The sequence below is a fragment of the Pocillopora verrucosa genome, chromosome 9 (assembly GCF_036669915.1).
Source record: "Pocillopora verrucosa isolate sample1 chromosome 9, ASM3666991v2, whole genome shotgun sequence".
NCBI classification, from domain to species: domain Eukaryota; kingdom Metazoa; phylum Cnidaria; class Anthozoa; order Scleractinia; family Pocilloporidae; genus Pocillopora; species Pocillopora verrucosa.
Window position 1 is genome coordinate 16952776 of NC_089320.1, and position 18569 is coordinate 16971344.

Below are 18569 nucleotides of genomic sequence, written 5' to 3' on the forward strand. Positions count from 1 at the left end.
ATTGCTATCTACTTGGTGAAAACATTATTTGATGAAAAAAACCTAAAGCTGCGGACTGGCCCTCTGGGGAAGCTCAGTTGGACTTTCTTAACTGATTAGACATCTCTAATTTGTTAGCATGTCTTTGTCATGGAAAACGGCTTTATGAAATTGAACGCGCGAAGGAATTTTTCGAAGTGTTGCTTGCCTAAAAATTTTTCGGTGGTTTTAAAAATGGAAACAGAATTCAAACCCTTACTGAGCACAGATTTCTGAATTAGATAGTGGAAGGTTTTTCTGGAATGGTGACGACAGTTTTGAGGCTTTCAGGTAATAAGTGAGGACCGGTAAGTTGGTCAAATTTTTGGGCCATAATTTGGTGCAAATGGTTAAAAACACTGACTTTTGGTGACGATATTGCTTGGAATGAGAGAAAGAGGATGTATAAAAAGTTAGAGTGAAAACCCTTAGGGTTGGATTAAGAAGATCTTAGTATGTTTAACGATATAATTTACTCCGTGTGTTGACAAACTCTTCCATTGCGAGCTCTTGTGTTATGGCACATACAGAAAAGCTGATCAACAATCAATTTTTTACCTGATGAGTTGTTGAAAGGAAAGTCCTCGTTTTCTTCAGCTGCCTCAGCTTGTGTCTCTATGATAACTAAAATGAAACGGGTGATGATGATAATATAATCAGTTGTGACCTGTAATTAATGGAGTAAGTTTCTAAAGGAACTGTGGTGCTACGTCGGTGCAAGAGTATAACAGGGTAATTTGGTATCATCAGCTGAGTTGATAACGTAAATTGACCACTGTTTCAAGAGTCAAAGCTGACGTTTCGAGAGTTGCGTTCGTCAGAGCAACCGTGACCTGTCATAGTTTTTTTGTGTTCCCCCCACTCTCTTGGTTTTTACTCTTCTGTTGGGAAGAATCAGCCTTAAGTAGGTAATCCAGCTTCCGAAAGAGTCTTGGAGAGTCCCAGGCAATATTGTGGTTCGTTAGTCGACGATGTTCAGAAGTGTGATTGTTGACATCACCATTTCTCACTGCCGATCTTTTAAACTGCTCCTTAATAGTTTTGTTCGTAAATAAATGTTCTCTTGAGTTTTTACGCATTTCGCCTCCGTTTTGGTGCCGAAAATCTTCGTTAAGAACGCCTACCAATCTTTTGCAGAAAAAAAAAGATCTGCGCATATTTTACTTAGAACGGCTCAGCATCTTTTAGACTTAGTAGCCTCAATTTTGTATGTTAAAGAAATGACAGGGGAAAAACTTCACACTTTTGAGTTTTGTCACGTATTGTGTCTTCTATAATTTCCTTGTCTGTCCTTTTTTCTATCGTGATAGACAAAAAGCCATTCCACCACTCACAGGTACAATTCTTGCTCTAAATTTGTGACAGTGCAATTGATAAATGGGCTGTTAGACTTTCTTAATACCAAAATTACTTGGTTTGCTCACCATCGTTTGCAAATCTCGGTTCGAGATGTAGTATCATATCGTTATATTCATATAAAAAATCTGATAAGGCCTCACTTTTTTCCTCACCTGGGGAACCGTTGTCAACAGCAGCCAGGTTTTCATCAGCTTCCATGTTGTCCTCTTTGCCAACTGAAATACCAACACACAGTAGTAGTTAAAACACTTACAACCTGTGATGATCTCTGATGATGACCAAGATTTATATTTAGATTTAGATTCAGACTTAAATTCAGGCATATATTCATTCAGTGTTATATTGATCTCTTGTACCTTTTGGTTTGCTTCCATCACTATCCAATTCCTTCTTGGATGTAAAATGATCTTGAAATAGCAACGAACACAAATTTACATGAGCAAAGAACACTTTCAGGGTTCAGTTTCTTCGACGGTGTGTTTGATTTTATCGCGCGTGGCGTACTCAGTGGTTACAAACTTAAATTACCCATCCCTTTTCTGTTTTATTTCTCTCACCTGAAGAATGTTTATCATCCAAAGCCAGATTTTCTTGGATTGCTTTAACTTTATCGTCTGACGTACCTAAAAAAATAGAAAATAGTTAAACATATTGGGTTGAGCTTTGGAAACTGTTTGAAGGATCATGATTTTCTAGAAAGCAACTAACAGACACGTTTATAAATACAATATCAAGAACAGTGAATGTAGTCTTTTTGGCCTAAGGCTTTCCTATTGTTGCTTTTTATTGCTGTTAAGCATTAAAATAGATGCTGCTGTTTATTGATTGAAGCAACCAGCGCTCACTCAATAAATCAGCCATTATAACCATAAATGCACACCAAGAGATGGTATAATCCTTTACCTGTTGAACTCTCGATCTCTAAATCCTTTGATTTTCCAGAGAAAAGGACTTGACTTTTCTCCTGGTCTAAAAGTATAATAAACAGATTGTTTAAATGCTCATCATCACAATTATCGTTGTTGCTATTCATCAGTTGTGCTATCATTATTATCATTAATATTATCAAAATTGTTCTTGATCAATTGACAGAACACAACTTGACAGGATAATAAAAGTCATAGAATAATGAATGTCACAAAAGAAAACCATGTACGGTCATTGGAATTTTCGTGATAGCCTAGTTGAAAACTTTCGTGTTAGACTATCAAAATAGATAAACAATTATCCATTAAAAGAAAAAAACTCCTCTTGCGAGTTGTGCTAAAAAGATCGGCGCTAACACATTTCACCATTTTTCTTTTGTTTGCCAATGGATAGTTGTCTGCAAAGGCCCTGGTTTTCTCCTGCTCCTAACTTTCATAACTGTATTTTAATTTCGAAGACAAAAATAAATTTTGAAACTTAAAAAAATGCAGGAGTAAATGTTTTAAATAACAACTGCTATTATGAGTCTCGGAAATCATTCTTCTCTCATGCCGTCAAAATATCGTTAGAGGTACAGTAATAGTTCTGTAATAGTGTAGTTCAATCGTCCGGGCGAGTGTAGTCCTGAGATATACTGTTGTCGGCAGTGGCGACTGACGTTTCGACAACCTGAGCGAAAGTCATCATCAGAGTCGAGTGAATAGTTGTTGTCAGTCGAATGTTCTTGGTCCGGTTTGTATTAACTGATTGGTCAGTTTTGCCGTGATGTTATTGACTGTAAGACTCAAGTGGCGTGGGTCGGTCGTGATTGGTCGGTCTCGATCCGTTAGTGAAGTTAAGTCGTTCTGTTCGTTCGTTTGTAATGTTGATGTCGTGAATGAGTCGTTTTTATAGTACCGGTAGTGATTGACATCTGTTGAGGGGAGTCTGTCCCAAGTTGGTAAACCAGCTTTCTAGGGTCAGCCGTGGAAAGTGGTCGGTGCTGTAGGCTAGGCATTGCGCAGAGTCCCAGTCAATAGTGTGGTTCGTAAGTCGGTGATGTTTAGCAATGTAATTGTTGACATCGCCTTTCCTCAACGCTTTTTTGTGTTCAGTCAGTCTAGTTGTGAGGTTTCGGCCAGTCTCACCGATGTAGGAGGCGTGGCAGTGGGAGCAATTGATCTTATACACTGCTCCCTATCTGTTCCTCGGTTCGTCTTTGTCTTTGACGTTAGTCAATAACTGACGTTATGAAGTGATAGGTTTGTGAGCGACGCGGATATTGAATGGTTGTTAAATGCGCGAGATGTTCTCAGATATGCCCTTTATGTACAGTATAGTTGCTGTAGTCGTATGAGATGTGGTCGTTAGCTTCGGTAGTAGTAGTAGGTCGGTGAGTGTTACGTTGGATGAAGTCTTTATTATAGTTGTTCTTAGAAAAAACACGGACAAGGTACTTGTTCTCGTCGGATAAGCTGTCCGTCGTGTTGCATACTAGTTGCGCTCGTCGCGTAAGAGTCCTGATAGTTGTGGCTTTGAGTGATGTCGGGGTATGTGGTGACTCGTCCAGTACTCTGTCTGTACGTGTCCTTTAAACAGTTGTCCGTAGTGAATTGTCGTCCCGGCTTACCAGGCAGTCTAGAAAAGGCAGTTTACCATTTTATACGACCTCTCTAGTAAACTGCATGTCAGTGTTTTGTTCGTTAAGGTGGTGGTGGAATGCGTCACTTTCGTCGTGTCGTACGGCGGTGAAAGTATCGTCAACCTAACGTAACCAAAGCGGTATCGTTTGTCGGCAGGTCGAAAGGGCGCTTTCCTCGATGTTGCATCACAATTTCTGCTACAACAACAGAAACTGGAGACCCAATAGCTGTACCGTGTAACTGTTTGTAGTGTTTACCGTTGTACTGAAACTAAGTTGACGTCAGGCAAAGGTTTAGTAAGTCCATAAAGTCCTCTGTCGGTAGAGGGTCGGTAGATTGTAAGATAGCAGTCTCAGTACATTGTAGCGCCAGTTGAAGTGGAATACTTGTAAAAAGCGACTTCACATCAAATGACACTAGTTTGTAGTCGTCAGGTATCTGTACAGTCTTAGTGGCGCTAATGAAGTCCTCGGTGGATTGTAGTTTACGTCTGGATTTGTCGGTGAGCGGCTGTAGTATTGTCGTCAGGTACTTGGACAGTTGGTATGTCGGAGAACCACAGAAAGAAACAATAGGTCGCATTGGGAAACCAGGTTTGTGTAGATTCGGCAGACTGTAAAGTTTCGGTGGCTGTGGTACTGAGTACCTGAGTCGATAGTAGCGTTGGGTGTCAATGGCGTTTGTTTTCTTGAGTGTCAGTAATGTGCTGTTAAGTTTGCGTTGAAGCGCAGGAGTCGGGTCACTTTTGAGTTCTTCGTAAGTTTGTTTGTCGTTAACTAGTGCGTCCATTTAGTCGTGACAGTCAGTCTTGTCCATGACAACAGTAACTCGTCCTCTGTCGGCTGGTAGAATAACTATGTCCTCGTCGTTTTTAAGTCGTTTAAGGGCATGTTGTTCGTCTTTAGTCGAGTTGCTGCCATGTTGTAACGCTGATTGTATTGTGGAAGCAATTCTACTTCTGATGTTATCCTTAGTAGACTCAGATAGCTTTTGTTGCCGAGAAAGAGCCGCTTCAACATCAGATACAATGCCCTCGGTTGGTATCCGTTTCGGTGTTACTGAGTGTTTCTGTCCGTATGACAGTACGCGAGTTTCATTCCTGCCTAAGGGACGGGAAGAGATATTCCCTACCCAGTTGTCATCCGGTTTACTTCGCCTCTGTTCTTTGTTGCGAAGACGTCCTGTCAGTTTCTGTTGATACCCAGTACGAGCACGTTCAGTCGCTTTGTTGTCTCGTTTGTCAGCAATAGTCGAAACAGTGTCAAGTAATTCAGGAAGTATCAGTTGTTTCAGTTTGTCGTGTAGTTGTTATGTCTTGTTTTTGTAGCGTTTGAGTCCTCTGTGGCAATCATTTAGCCGCGCTCTGACCAATCGTCTGCAGGTGGCTCTGACGATCTGGATGACCTCTTGTGTGTTCAACAGGGACTTAAGTTTGAGCCCGGCCGGAACAAGGCTGTGATCTTTACAGCAAAGTTATTGTCGTATTCGTCTGACATTGCTTGCGTAGGTGATGTAGTCGTTCGTAAGGCTTTCGCTCTCTCGTCCAAGCGAACGTAACACAGTAAACGGTTTGAACCCTGGGGTAACATGTAATAGCGTTTGAAGCTCTTTTCTCTTTCGTTTTATAAACCTTGACTTCGTCTCGGTAACTCAATATTCAAAAACTCCTTGGTCAAAATCCATTCCTCCCAGTCACACCACATACTTGGTGAAATACGCGCGCAAGTGATTTTTAGAAAATAACCTTTGTATATGAAATTCCACTTAACTCAGTCTTTTAAGGACTTAGATTTCTCTGTGCTTCCTAACTTACCTACTAAAGGAGCATCCTTCATATCCACTTTTTTCTCAGCAGGAGTAGCTTTACTTTTGTCTGTCGATGAAATTACAACGAAATGGTTTTCACCCTTTTTTGTGTCATCAACTGATCAAAGAGGCAACTCATGGACTAAACTTGTGATAATGTGATAGATAACTGGTCTGTCAGAATGTCGAGGTCCCCTAGAATATTCGCTTTACTAGTCATAGTTGACAAAATAATAAAGGGGATAATTTTCTAAAAAAAACTGTGGTGCTGCGTCGGTGGGAGAGTATAACCGGGTAATTAACTGAGTTGATAACGTAAATTAGCAACCGTAAATCAATCTTCGAAAAGCTGAATTGTTTGTCAACGTGTTTCCCAGTGTTTAATTGACGCTTAAGCTAACACACATTCTGCGTTTGCTCTAATTACTTGTACCTGTTGATTTTGCATCAACGTCGTCTGACTCCTTCTTGAATCCAAATTGACCTTGGAATGATAAAGAAAAGTATTTTATTTTAAGTGAAGGAAACATTTAGCCGTAATGATTCAGTTGTTTGTGTTTAACTTATTTTCATAGGTCTTTTTTCACTCACAAACTTGAGAAGTACAATTCATTTACTGTTTTATCTCTCTCACCTGATAAAAGCTCATCCTCCAAATTCACCTTTTCTTGGTTTACTGAATCTTTCCCTTCCGAAGTAGCTAAAAATTAGGAAATTCGTTTAAACAAGATTTTCTCCTATGATGAATATGTTTGATCTTAACCCAAGTCAGTCCTACTTGCCTGCTACGGACAACGAAGCTTTAAAACCCACTCCGTTATCACTTGAGGTAGGTTCACTTTTGGTTGCCCCTGAAATTATGACCAAAAGTTGTATCTCATCTAAAGCGTTCTTGGTTAAGCTTAGTTCAGTGCACCTAAAAGGTCGGTTGTCTATCTAAGTTTAGCTCAGTTTAGTTAAGTATAAGGTTTTGTTTAGGCGGGTGCAGATAAAGGAAGGAGTGTTAATAATTTAGTTGAGTAAAAATTTACGTCCATCAAATGAAAAGATATCTCGCCTATGATCAAGTACACATATAAGACATTGAACTTGTCACTCTTATTCAAATGATATCTTATGGGCGGGGAAATAACAACGACAACCAAGTGAGGAGTGCCGCGAGTATTTAGACCTAATGGACCAGGGAAAATTTTAGAAGGATAAGTTAATTAACAACATATTTAATAATTACTGTCTATCATCGGGGTAAACTCTGTTCTGTATTGTATTGTATTGTACAAGTCAACAATTTCTGAAAAGCATTTAACTGTTTTTGTCACCTAATGAACTGTTACCGGGCAAGTCCTGGTTTCCTTCGGCTGCTTCAACTTGTGCCTCTTTGGTAACTCAAAAAAAACAAAGAATATCAATGCTCATGAAAATGAAATACTTAAACAGCTTTTTTATTGATTTCCACCATCCTCTGATAATTTTATTGGGGTTTTTCCCTTAATATCGCAATATGAAAGACTAAAATAGCTTTAGAAACTGAAACATTTAACTTTCCCTGTAATTGTGTGGCTTACGACTATGAAAGAATCTCTTGGTTATTTCTGTCTTAATATAAACCCACAGAAAATTACTCATTCTGTCAGTTTTCAATCTTTAAACGCTCAATTGTCTTGAAACGTTTCATTTGAAATAACTACAACTGTCCTTTTGGTAAAAAGTTTCCTTAAGTGAATTTCTACAACACTTGTCTCTCAACGGCTTCTTAGCCGCGTAAACAGTTAAGATCAAGTAACAAGGTGCGAGGAAAACAATGAAATAGTTTAACGTTACAAGTTCTTGTAAACAATCATAGATTGCTCTGAAATTACGGAAACTGTGCAGACCAATGCCACAATTGAAATATAATTATTTTGCTCAGTTTTAAACAAAAACGATTCCAGGGGTTTTTTTGGATAATCTTCCTACAGATGTAGGCTTACAAACTGTCCGAGTGTTACACTTACTACTTATACCTATTAATTTGTTATCATTGCCATCTGATTCCTTCTTTAATGCAATTTGGCCTTGAGTTATGAAAGAAAAACATTTCCCTTTGAACTAAGAAAATTTTTAGTTAATGATCCTTTGTTTGTTTATTTCAATGTTTGTTTCATGAAGTTTGTTGTACTCAATGCTCACTGACTGACTACTGACAAACATTATTTGATGAAAAAAATCAATAAATGCGGACTGGCCCACTGGGGGAGTTCAGTTAAAATTTCTAATCTTATTGGACTTTTCTAATACGTTGGAATCATTCTCTTTTTAAAAATTTCGTCGGTGGTTTTAAAAATGGTAACAAAATTTAAGCTCTTACTGAGGACGGATTTCTAGCTCTGAGTCGGATAGTGGAAGATTTTCTGGAATGGCGACAGTTTTGAGGCTTTCAGGTGATGAGCGAGGACCCATAAGTTGGTCAAGTTTTTGGGCCATTATTTGGTGCCAATGGTTAAAAACACTGAATTTGGTGACAATATTGATTGGAATGAGAGAAAGAAGATCTATAAAAATTGGAAGCCAAAACCCTTAGAATTGGATTAAGAAAGTCTCAGTAAGTTTAATGAAATAATTTACCCTGTTTGTTGAGAAACTCTTCCAATGCGACCTCTTGTGTTATTGCAATTACAAAAAAAGCTGATCAACAATCAATTTCTCACCTGATGAGTTGTTGAAAGGAAAGACCTCGTCTCCTTCAGCTGCCTCAACTTGTGTCTCTGTGATAACTAAAATGAAACGGATGATGATAACAATATAATTAGTTGTGACCTGTAATTAAGGGGGTAGGTAGCCAAAAGAACTGTGGTGCTGCATCGGTGAGAGAGTATAACAGGGTAATTTGGTATCATGAGCTGAGTTAATAACGTAAATTGACCAGCGTTTCAAGAGTTAAAGCTGACGTTTCGAGCGTTAGCCCTTCGTCTTGATTTTTACTCCTCTGTTGGGAAGAATCTGCCTTAAGTAGGTAATTCAGCTTCCGAAAGTCAGTCGTATAACTTAATTCATGCTAAAGGTTAAACATCTTGCAAAGTCCCAATCAGTATCGTGGTTCGTTAGTGGACGATGTTCAGAAATGTGATTGTTGACATCACCACTTCTGACGGCCGATCTTTTAAACTGCTCTTTGTTAGTTTTGTACGTAAACAAATGTTCTCTTGAGTTTTTATGGGTTTCGCCTTCGTCTCGCTGCCGAAAATCTTGGTTAAGAACGCCTGCCAGTCTTTTGCAGAAAAAAGATCTGCTCATATTTTACTTAAAACGGCGCAGCATCTTTTAGACTTAGTAGCCTTAATTTTGTCTGTAAAGGAAATGACAGGGAAAAAATTCACACTTTTGAGTTTTGTCGCGTATTGTGTCTTTCGTATGGCCTTTTTTATATCGTGATAGATAAAAAGCCTTTCCAGCGCTCACAGGTACAATTCTTGCTCTAAACTTGTAATAGTGCGATTGATAACTGGGCTGTCAGGCTGTCGAAATACCAAGATTATTCGGTTTGCTTATTATACTTTACAAATCTCGGTTCGAGTTGTAGTATCATACTGTTATAATCATAAAAAAAATCTGATACGGCCTCACTTTTCCTCACCTAGAGAACTGTTGTCAGCAGCAGCAAGGTTTTCATCAGCTGCCATGTTGTCCTCTTTTCCAACTGAAATACCAAAACAAATTAACAGTTAAAACACTACCGATCTGTGATGACTTTTGTTTTTCAACCTCTAATACATACCAAGATTTAGATCTAGATTTAATCTCGGACTTAGGCTCACATTCATTCAGTTTTACATTGATCTCTTGTACCTTTTGGTTTGCTTCCATCATCATCATCATCAACTGATTCCTTCTTGGATGTAAAATGATCTTGAAATAGCAAGCAACACAAATGTTACTTGAGCAAAGAATACTTTCAGTGTTCAGTTTGTTCGTGTGTTTGATTTTATCGCGCGTGTTGTACTCAGTCAAACTAAAATCACCATTATCCCTTTCCTGTTTTATTTCTCTCACCTGAAGAAAGTTTATCATCCAAATCCAGTTTTTCTTGGATTGCTTTAACTTTATCATCTGACGTACCCAAAAAAATGGAAAATAATTAGACATATTGGGTTGTGCTTTGGAAACTGTTTGGAAAGAATGAAGGACAATAATTTTTAGAAAGCAACCACCAGACACGTTTATAAACACAATACATCAATAACAGTGAATGTAGTCTTTTTGGCCCAAGGTTTTCCTATTGTTACTTTTTATTTCTGTTAAGCATTAAAATAGATGTTCCTGTTTATTGATTTACAGTAACCAACGCTCACTCAATAAATCAGCCATTATGACAATAAATGCACACCAAGAGACGGTTTAATCCTGTACCCGTTGAACTCCCGATCTCTAAATCCTTTGACTTTCCAGAGGATAGAACTTGGCTTTTCTCCTGGTCTAAAAGTATAAAAAACAGATTGTTTAAATGCTCATCATCACAATTATCAGAATTGTTCTTGATAAATTTGACAGGATAATAAAAGTCATAGAATAATAAATGTCACAAAAGGAAACCATTTACGGTCGATTGGAATTTTCGTGATAGCCTAGTTGTAAACTTTCCTTTTAGACTATCAAAATAGATAAATATTTGCCCATTAAAAGAAAAAAGAAACCCCTGTTGCGAGTTGTGGTAAAAAGATCGGCGCTAAACACATTTCACCATTTTTTTTTGTTTGCTAATGCTTTGTCTGCAAAGAAATGGTTTTCTCCTGCTCCTAACTTAACTTGCGCCTCTTCAGTTAAACCAAACAGCAGTTAGTATTACTGGTATCCAAATTACAACATCCAGCACTTTTTCTTATTATTCTCGATCCTCCTGTCTATTTGGGAGTTTTTCCCTCCTGTATTTCAATTTCAAAGACAAAAATAAATTTTGAAACTAAAAAAAATGCACGAACAAATGTTTTAAGTAACAAGTGCTATTATGAGTCTGGGAAATCATTCTTTTCTTATATATGCAGTCAGAAAATTATTGGAGGTACAGTTCGTCCTGTTATATTAAAACAACACGCAGACTCATAGTCAACGGTGTGGTTCGTCATTCGTTGATTTTCAGCAGTTTGATTTCAGTCATTTTTTAGCGCCCTTTCGTATCTCCTTGTCTCTGATGTTGGTGATCGGCGCATTTGATCTAATAAACCGCACCTTGTCTGTTGTTTGGATCTTCTTTGTCGTTAATGCTAATTAAAGCTCTGTAATAGTGTAGTTTGATCGTCCGGGTGAGTGTAGTCCTGAGATGGACTGTTGTCGGTAGTGGTGACTGACGTTTCGACAACCTGAGCGGAAGTCATCATCAGAGTCAAATGAATAGTTTTTGTCGGTCGAATGTTCTTAGTTCGGTTTGCATAAACTGATTGATCAGTTTCTCCGTGATGTTATGGGCTCTAAGACTCAAGTGGCGTAGGTCAGTCGTGATTGGTCGGTCTCGATCCGTTGGTGAAGTTAGGTCGTTCTGCTCGGTTCGTTTGCAATATCAATGTCGTGAATGAGTCGTTTGTATGGTGCCGGTAGTGGTTGACACCTGTTGTGGGAAGTCTGTTCCAAGTTTGATAAACCAGCTTTCCAGGGTAAGTCGTTGAAAGTAGTTGGTGCCGTAGGTTAGGCATTGCGCAGAGTCCCAGTCAATAGTGTGGTTCGTAAGTCAGTGATGTTCAGCAATGTGATTGTTGACATCGACTGTGTTCAGTCACTAGTTGAGAGGTTTTCTGCCAGTCTCACCGGTGTAGGAGGCGTGACAGTCGGAGCAATTGATCTTATAGACTGCTCCTTGTCTGTTCCTCGGTTCGTCTTTTTCTCTGACGTTAGTCGGCGATAGTCGTAACAGTGTCAAGTAATTCAGTAGATATCAGTTGTTTCAGTTTGTCATTTAGTTGTCTTGTTTTGTTCCTATAGCGTTTGAGTCTTCTGTGGCAATCATTTATCCGCGCTTTGACCAGTCGTCTGCAGGTGGCTTTAACTATCTGGATGGCCTCCTGTGTGTTCAACGGGGACTTAAGTTTGAGCCCGACCGGAAAAAGGCCGTGAACTTTACAGCGGATATAAAACCAGAGTTGTTGTCGTATTTGTCTGACAGTGCTTGCGTAGGTGATGTAGTCGTTCATAAGTCTTTCGCTCTGTCGTCCAAGTGAACGTAAAAGTGAAGTAAATGGTTCGAACCCGGAGGTAACATGTAATAGTGTAGTTTGAAGCTCTTTTTGTTTTCGTTTTATAAACCTCGACTTTGTCTCGGTAACGCAATATTCAAAAACTCCTTGGTCAAAATCCAGTCCGCTCAGTCACCCCACAAACTTAGTGAAATACGCGCGCAAGTGATTTTCAGAAAATAATGTTTGTATATTAAATTCCATTTAACCCAGGCTTTTAAGGAATTTGATTTCTCTGTGCTTCCTAACTTACCTACTAAAGGAGCATCCTTCATATCCACTTTTTTCTCAACAGGAGTAGCTTCACTTTCGTCTGTCAATGAAATTACAACGAAAGGGTTTTCACTCGTTTTTGTGTCATCAACTGATCAAGGAGGCAACTCATGGACTAAACTTGTGATAATGCGATTGATAACTGGTCTGTTAGACTGTCGAGATACCAAGAATATTCACTTTGCTCATCATAGTTGACAAAATAATAAAGGGGATAAGTTTCTAAAAAAACTGTGGGGCTGCGTCGTTGGGAGAGTATAACAGAGTCATTAACTGAGTTGATAACGTAAATTAGCAACCGTAAATTAGCAACCGAGCATTAGCCCATGGTCAGAGTCAATGGCTCTGATTCACTATCAACTGACAAAATTTCAGTACTGGTTGTCTTGTTATTGTTAATTGTAAAAAGAAATCTAAAGATGCTTGTTTCTTTTTCTCACCTGATAAACCCTTATCAGCAAAGTCCAGGCTTCCAACAGCTGCTGTTGAGGAGGCCTGTTGACTAACTAAAGTACCAATACAATTGTAAGTGATTTTTTACAACTTTTGTTTTCTCCATCTCCTAATATATGCAAGGTTTTTCCCCTAAGTGTAAAAATATCTAAGACTCAAATCAGTTTCAATTGGAAAGTGAAAAATGTAAAACGGATGGTTATCGTGCCGGTTTAGGTTAAAAAATAATTTCTTCCTTATTCTATCCTAAATATTGACCCTCAAAAAGTGATCAGTTCCTCTTCAATATTCGAAAAGCTGACTGAAGTAAAGGAAACATTTAGCCGTAATGATTCAGTTGTTTGTGTTTCAATTATTTTCATAGGTCTTTTTTCACTCACAAACTTGTACAATTAATTTACTGTTTTATCTCTCTCACCTGATAAAAGCTCATCCTCCAAATTCACCTTTTCTTGGTTTGCTGAATCTTTTCCTTCCGAAGTAGCTAAGAATTAGAAAAGAATCAAACATATTGGGTTGTGCTTTGGACTTTTCTTGTAAACAATGAAGAATAATATATTTATAGAAATTAACCTCCCTACTTTATACAGAACGTCAAATATGATCAAGAATAATAATTGCACCCTCTTCACCCCTGTTTGTCCATGATTGTTACTTTTCATTGCTGCTGAGTTATCAAGCATTAGATCATTGAATTAGATGTGGCTGCCTATAAATTCATTTCAAACCAAAATTTAATTAATAAACCAGACTTAAGATTACAATATATTTCTATACTATTTACAGTTTTGTTCTGTACTTGCGGAACTGCCGATCGCTAAATCTTTTATTTTTTCAAATGATGAAACCTAAAATTTCCTCAAGTCGAAAATTCCCCAAAAAAAGGGTTTGAATGATCGTCATCACTGTCTTCACGGTCATCAACATCATCATATTATGGCTACTATTTATGTTTTTCAGTATCTTAGATTCTGTTTACTTTTCCCACGACCACCAGGGTCATGTAACCATTGATTACATGAAGTCCATTAGAGATATATTCCTATTATGAATATGTTTGATTTTAACCCAAGTCAGTCCAACTTACCTGCTACGGACAAAGAAGCATTAAAATCCACTCCGTTATCACTTGAGGTAGCGTCACTTTTGTCTGCCCCTGAAATTATAATGAAAAGTTGTATCTCATCGAAGTTGAGTTAAATGCAGTTTGTAAGCCTTCAGATGTAGGCTTTCAAACTGTCTGAGTGTTACACTCATTACCGACTTATGCCTATTAGTTTGTTATCATTGCCATCTGATTCCCTCGTCATTGCAATTTGGCCTTGAATTGTATGAAGAAAAAACATTTACCTTTGAACTAAGAACACTTGTAGTTAATGTGATCTATTGTTTGTTTATTTCAATGTTTTTTTCATAGCGTTTGTTGCACTCAATGCACACTGACTTAATTTATTGCTATCTCCTTTTTTTTCTTTGTTCCTCTCACCTGAAGAAAGCTCATCACCAAAATCCAGTTTTACTTGGATTCCTGAAATTTTATCTCCTGACGAGTCCAATACACAGAAATGAATCATTTAGCTTGGGTTGTGATTCGGAAAATGTTTCAAAATCAGGTTAGTGCGGAAGGATACTGAACTGGTAAAATGGAAACACCTGACCTCGCTTACAGCGTCTAATATACATTTTGGCCTTAGTTTTGTTTAGTTACTTTTGCTTTTGTTGAGTTCTCAAGCATTAAAGCATTAAACCAGATGCCACTGAGTGTTGACTCAAACTAGTATTTATTCAGACCGGCATCTATATAATTACAGTATCCTTCTGTACTATGCTCATTGTTCAATTCTGTACCTGTTGAAGTGCCAATCTCTGACTCCTTTACTTTTCCTGCTGATAAATCTTCACCTTTCTCCTCGTCTAAAAGTAACAAGAGAGGTGGCTTTAGTGATCATCATCACCATCGTGTCGTCGTCATTATTATCACTATGATGATTATTATTATAGTCACTGTCATTATCGGTACTGTTTCATCATCGTCATCATCATCATCTCGTCACTGTTATCATTAAACTATTATCAATTATTATCGTTATTATTGTTAGACATAAGATATCGGTCTCAGGGCGTCCCGGGTGGTGTTACCCCAGTTTATTGTGTGTGGTCTTTTACAGAAAACTTGATTGTTGGACTAACTAGATAATTAAGTACTTGTCCATCATAAGGACAAACCTCTGATGTGAGGTATAGTATAAAAATCCAAACCAAAAACCTAACAGACATCGAATTGTTCTTTTTCTCCTTTACCTGATGAACTTTGGTCAAGATAGTCTTGTTTTCCATCGGCTGCTTCAACTTTTGCTTCTTTGGTAACTTAAAATAACAAAAAATGTTGTAATGTAAAGTCATTTATAAAGAAAATTTCGGAAAATTTTTGTTTTCCTGCTTCTTTAAGATATTTGTGGGTTTTTCCCTGGACGTTTCCATTTTAATACTGAAATAATGAACAGACTGAAAAAAAGTCCTTTCAGTCCATTTCTGACGGTCTACTGACTTCTTTGCGTCGCAAAGTTTTTGACGCACCAGTCCAAGGTATTTTGCTGTTCAAAACTAGGCAGTGTCAAGTTCTGCTGCTCTCTTAACATTAGACTTGTACACTTTTCAAGAAATAGATAGATAGATAGATAGATGAAAACACAAGTGTTAGTGAAGTCTTGCTCTTTGAACGCTTAGTTGACAACTTGTTATTATTGAAAAAGTGCGAAAAATAATTTCCTAGCGCGATAAGACTGTAAATTTTTCGTTTTAATTAATAAAAAAAGCTTGCTGAACTATTTTTAGAACAGTTAGTTTGATTGTTTTGTTCATACCGTGAAAAAGGTAGAAGTAATTCATCATTCATTATGGTGAATGTTCTGAAGTATAATCATTTGTCTCACGATGTGGCCAGTTCAAATGCATATTATTTCTACAGTTGTTAAGAAACCCTCACTAATTTCGCGAAATTTATCAGAAAAAATTATCTATGATATAGCGTCATACACATTCAACTCACGCTTTCTACTTGTACCTGTTGATTTGTGACCAGCGACATCAGACTCCTTCTTGAATACAACTTGACATTTCTCTATGTCTAGGGATACTAAGCAGAATAATTTTTTCATTCTGAGTTCAGAGTGTAAAGTACACTAACTCGACTCGCTTACTGCGGTTTGATTGTTTCTTTTTGCTTCGTATTTAATGATCAGTTGTTTGTTTATTTTCATACGCTTCTTGTTCCAGGGCACTTTCCTTCTTAAAAATCTTGAAAACTTGAGAAGCGCAATTTATTTGCTGTTTTTTTCCCTTACCTGAAGAAAGCTCGTCAACCAAATCCAGTTTTTCTTGGATTTCCGGGACACTACTTTCTGACATACCTAAAATAGAAGTCACCTCAGTGTTAGTGTGACTCTTCTGCAAATGAAACTGTGAATGCGACTGCTTCAAGACTCTTTCGGCTCGAAAAACGAAGATGATCTGAAGGTCTAAAATGTTGCGAACTAGTTATTATTATTATCTTCGACGCGTTCCTCAAGGCACACACTGTTTTGGCAACTCAAATTTGGATTTTCAGACCTGTTTTTTTTTATTCGAGAGTCACCAACCGTTGTTGGTTTATTTAATTTTACCATTATTATTATTATTATTATTATTATTATTATTATTATCGCGGACTCCTCTGGAAATATAATCTGTCGTTCGTTTATCTCACATTCTTTACATGTCGCTGAAAATTTAAATCGATTTGGAATTTGGTGAATGAATAGAGGGGGTAACATTTTAAAGAAACTGTGGTGCTGCGTCGGTGGGAGAGTACAACAGGGTAATTTAGTATTATCAACCGAGTTGATAACGTAAATTAGCCACCGTAGTTATCAACTCGGTTGATAATACTAAATTACCCTGGAACTTGGTAAACCACTTTAATTGAAGAGGACAATACGGATTTTAGGTGGTTACTTTAACTTCAAGTGAAACAGGGAGTAAATAGAGAACAACACATGACAACAACAGAATTACCGTGAAAAGTTACTAGGAGATCAAAAGACATTCTCAAAATTCGAAAGAAATTTAAAACGAAAATTGTGACGTTACTGTTGAAAGTTCCATTTCATGAATCAAAGCTTTTTAATGCAGCTCATAAAGTTTGCAAAACTAATACTGGTTAAGTCCAATATTTTTATTTGTTTGTTTCATGGTTTTTTTTTTCCTGACTGAGTTTTGGAACTCTATCGATGATGAAACCTCACCGGTAGTTGCTGTTTATAATTTTCATGAAGATGGGTAAAACTAATTTAAAATGAATGGTACGCTTTCCAAATGCATCGGATAATTAACACTTAACTCCCAAGATCTCATTGGTAATTCTCCTTACTGTCTGCCATACAGTTCTTGTGATGTTAGTTTAGAGTATTTGGTATTGAATCAACCTTTAATCCCCTGACTGATATTTTACTTTATTCTCATCACTTTTCTGCTTGATGTTGTATTGATATTGTAAGGAGAAATTCTGTCTTGGTCACTCATGGGAGTTAAAGGGTTATATAAGCGAAGAAATTCCGCACGGTGTCAAGGCAGATTTATTTACCAGTTGGTTTTTATGTGATGTACATTGCCCGCCGTAATTTCAAATTAAAAACAAAACAAAACCGAAAAAAAACAAACAAAGACAATACTAGCACGCAAATATATCTTTCTGCGTTATTACTATCAAAATTAACATAATGGCCACTTAATTTATCGTCAGAGAAGTCAGTACCGTTGACCACAGATAATTTTCACCACGACCGTTTTTTTCATAAAAAAAGCCGCGAAGATGTCGGCTGGTTCTAAAGTTCAGTGGATAGCCTGCGCGTACTACCTCTAACATCGTAGCAAAGCAAGCGGTTAGGTCCGCAAGGTGTGAAACCTGTAATTTCTCTTCCATTTGTTGATGGTAACGCCGTGATAGGAATTCATTTTTATTCTCGTTAAAAATTAAATCTATTTGTCCGTCTTTCCACCAAGTGCATGCTAAAATTTGTTGAAATATGTTTTCTCTCACCTGAGGAACTCTCGCTCTTCAGACCTAGTTCTTCTTTTGATTGCAAAACTTTATCTTCAGCCATAACTAAGAATAAAACAGAACCAAACCGGTTTGCTTTGTGTCACTGATATTCGTTTGAAAACGATTCTGAATGAAAAGGTAAAACAGGAGAACATGTCACAGTCAAAAAAACCTTCGGGAAAATTTAAAATGTGTCCTTTAATGGTTGATTAACCTAAACCAACAAGGAAAATAATCAGGATAGATATAAAAATATTTTGTTGGACCCTCTGAGACTGAACATGTAGTCCTTAGCTTCATAATGATTCTGCGACTTCCAACAGTTTTCCAATAGCGCTCTAACTTGCGACCGTCTCGTTCGCCATGGTGAGTAGGATAAAGAACAACTTTAAATTGGGCACCCGAATTTGTACGTATGGTCGTCAATTTGTCTATTTGTGTTCCAACATATTTAACTTGTGTGTTGGATAACGCTAAAATCAATGTACTACAACTAAATTCTTACCTCAATCTCAAAGAAAAAATGCTTGGAAAAATATATCCGCGATCAAACTTGCTCTAGCAGCTGATTCTAGATGAAAACGTAATTGTCTCTAAAATGAACATGTAACATGCACAGTGTTCTTGTACAGACAGGCAGTTATATGGAGATTGCATGTCATTTGAAGAAAACAGAGCTGGAAACGGAAACCAGAATTTCTGGTTTCATTTTCGAATGTCATGATTTTATTACCAGAAAATTTTAAGCTTTGCTTTCAAGACGTGAAAGCCACTGAAAAGCGTGTGGATTTCAATACACGCGGGTAACGACGGTTGATCAACACGATCAAG

The 18569-nt window shown here is 37.5% G+C and overlaps 1 protein-coding gene across 1 annotated transcript in view; it reads right to left on the reverse strand.

The window, feature by feature from the left end:
• LOC131787490 (uncharacterized) overlaps nt 1-18362 on the reverse strand; it is a 39735-nt gene extending 21373 nt beyond the window's left edge. Inside the window, exons 1-25 of the mRNA XM_066172492.1 lie at nt 18244-18362; nt 17736-17801; nt 16003-16068; nt 15723-15794; nt 14960-15025; nt 14507-14572; nt 13746-13814; nt 13077-13142; nt 12646-12711; nt 12186-12245; nt 10119-10184; nt 9762-9818; nt 9558-9617; nt 9346-9408; nt 8420-8485; nt 7067-7117; nt 6515-6583; nt 6367-6432; nt 6166-6216; nt 5740-5799; nt 2281-2346; nt 1935-2000; nt 1734-1784; nt 1530-1592; nt 577-642 (exon numbers count right to left, since the gene is read on the reverse strand). Of these exons, the coding sequence (XP_066028589.1) occupies nt 577-642; nt 1530-1592; nt 1734-1784; nt 1935-2000; nt 2281-2346; nt 5740-5799; nt 6166-6216; nt 6367-6432; nt 6515-6583; nt 7067-7117; nt 8420-8485; nt 9346-9408; nt 9558-9617; nt 9762-9818; nt 10119-10184; nt 12186-12245; nt 12646-12711; nt 13077-13142; nt 13746-13814; nt 14507-14572; nt 14960-15025; nt 15723-15794; nt 16003-16068; nt 17736-17799 (1516 nt within the window). The 5' untranslated portion in view covers nt 17800-17801; nt 18244-18362. The remainder of the gene's footprint in view (nt 1-576; nt 643-1529; nt 1593-1733; nt 1785-1934; nt 2001-2280; nt 2347-5739; nt 5800-6165; nt 6217-6366; nt 6433-6514; nt 6584-7066; nt 7118-8419; nt 8486-9345; nt 9409-9557; nt 9618-9761; nt 9819-10118; nt 10185-12185; nt 12246-12645; nt 12712-13076; nt 13143-13745; nt 13815-14506; nt 14573-14959; nt 15026-15722; nt 15795-16002; nt 16069-17735; nt 17802-18243) is intronic.
• Nucleotides 18363-18569: the final 207 nt, after the last annotated feature.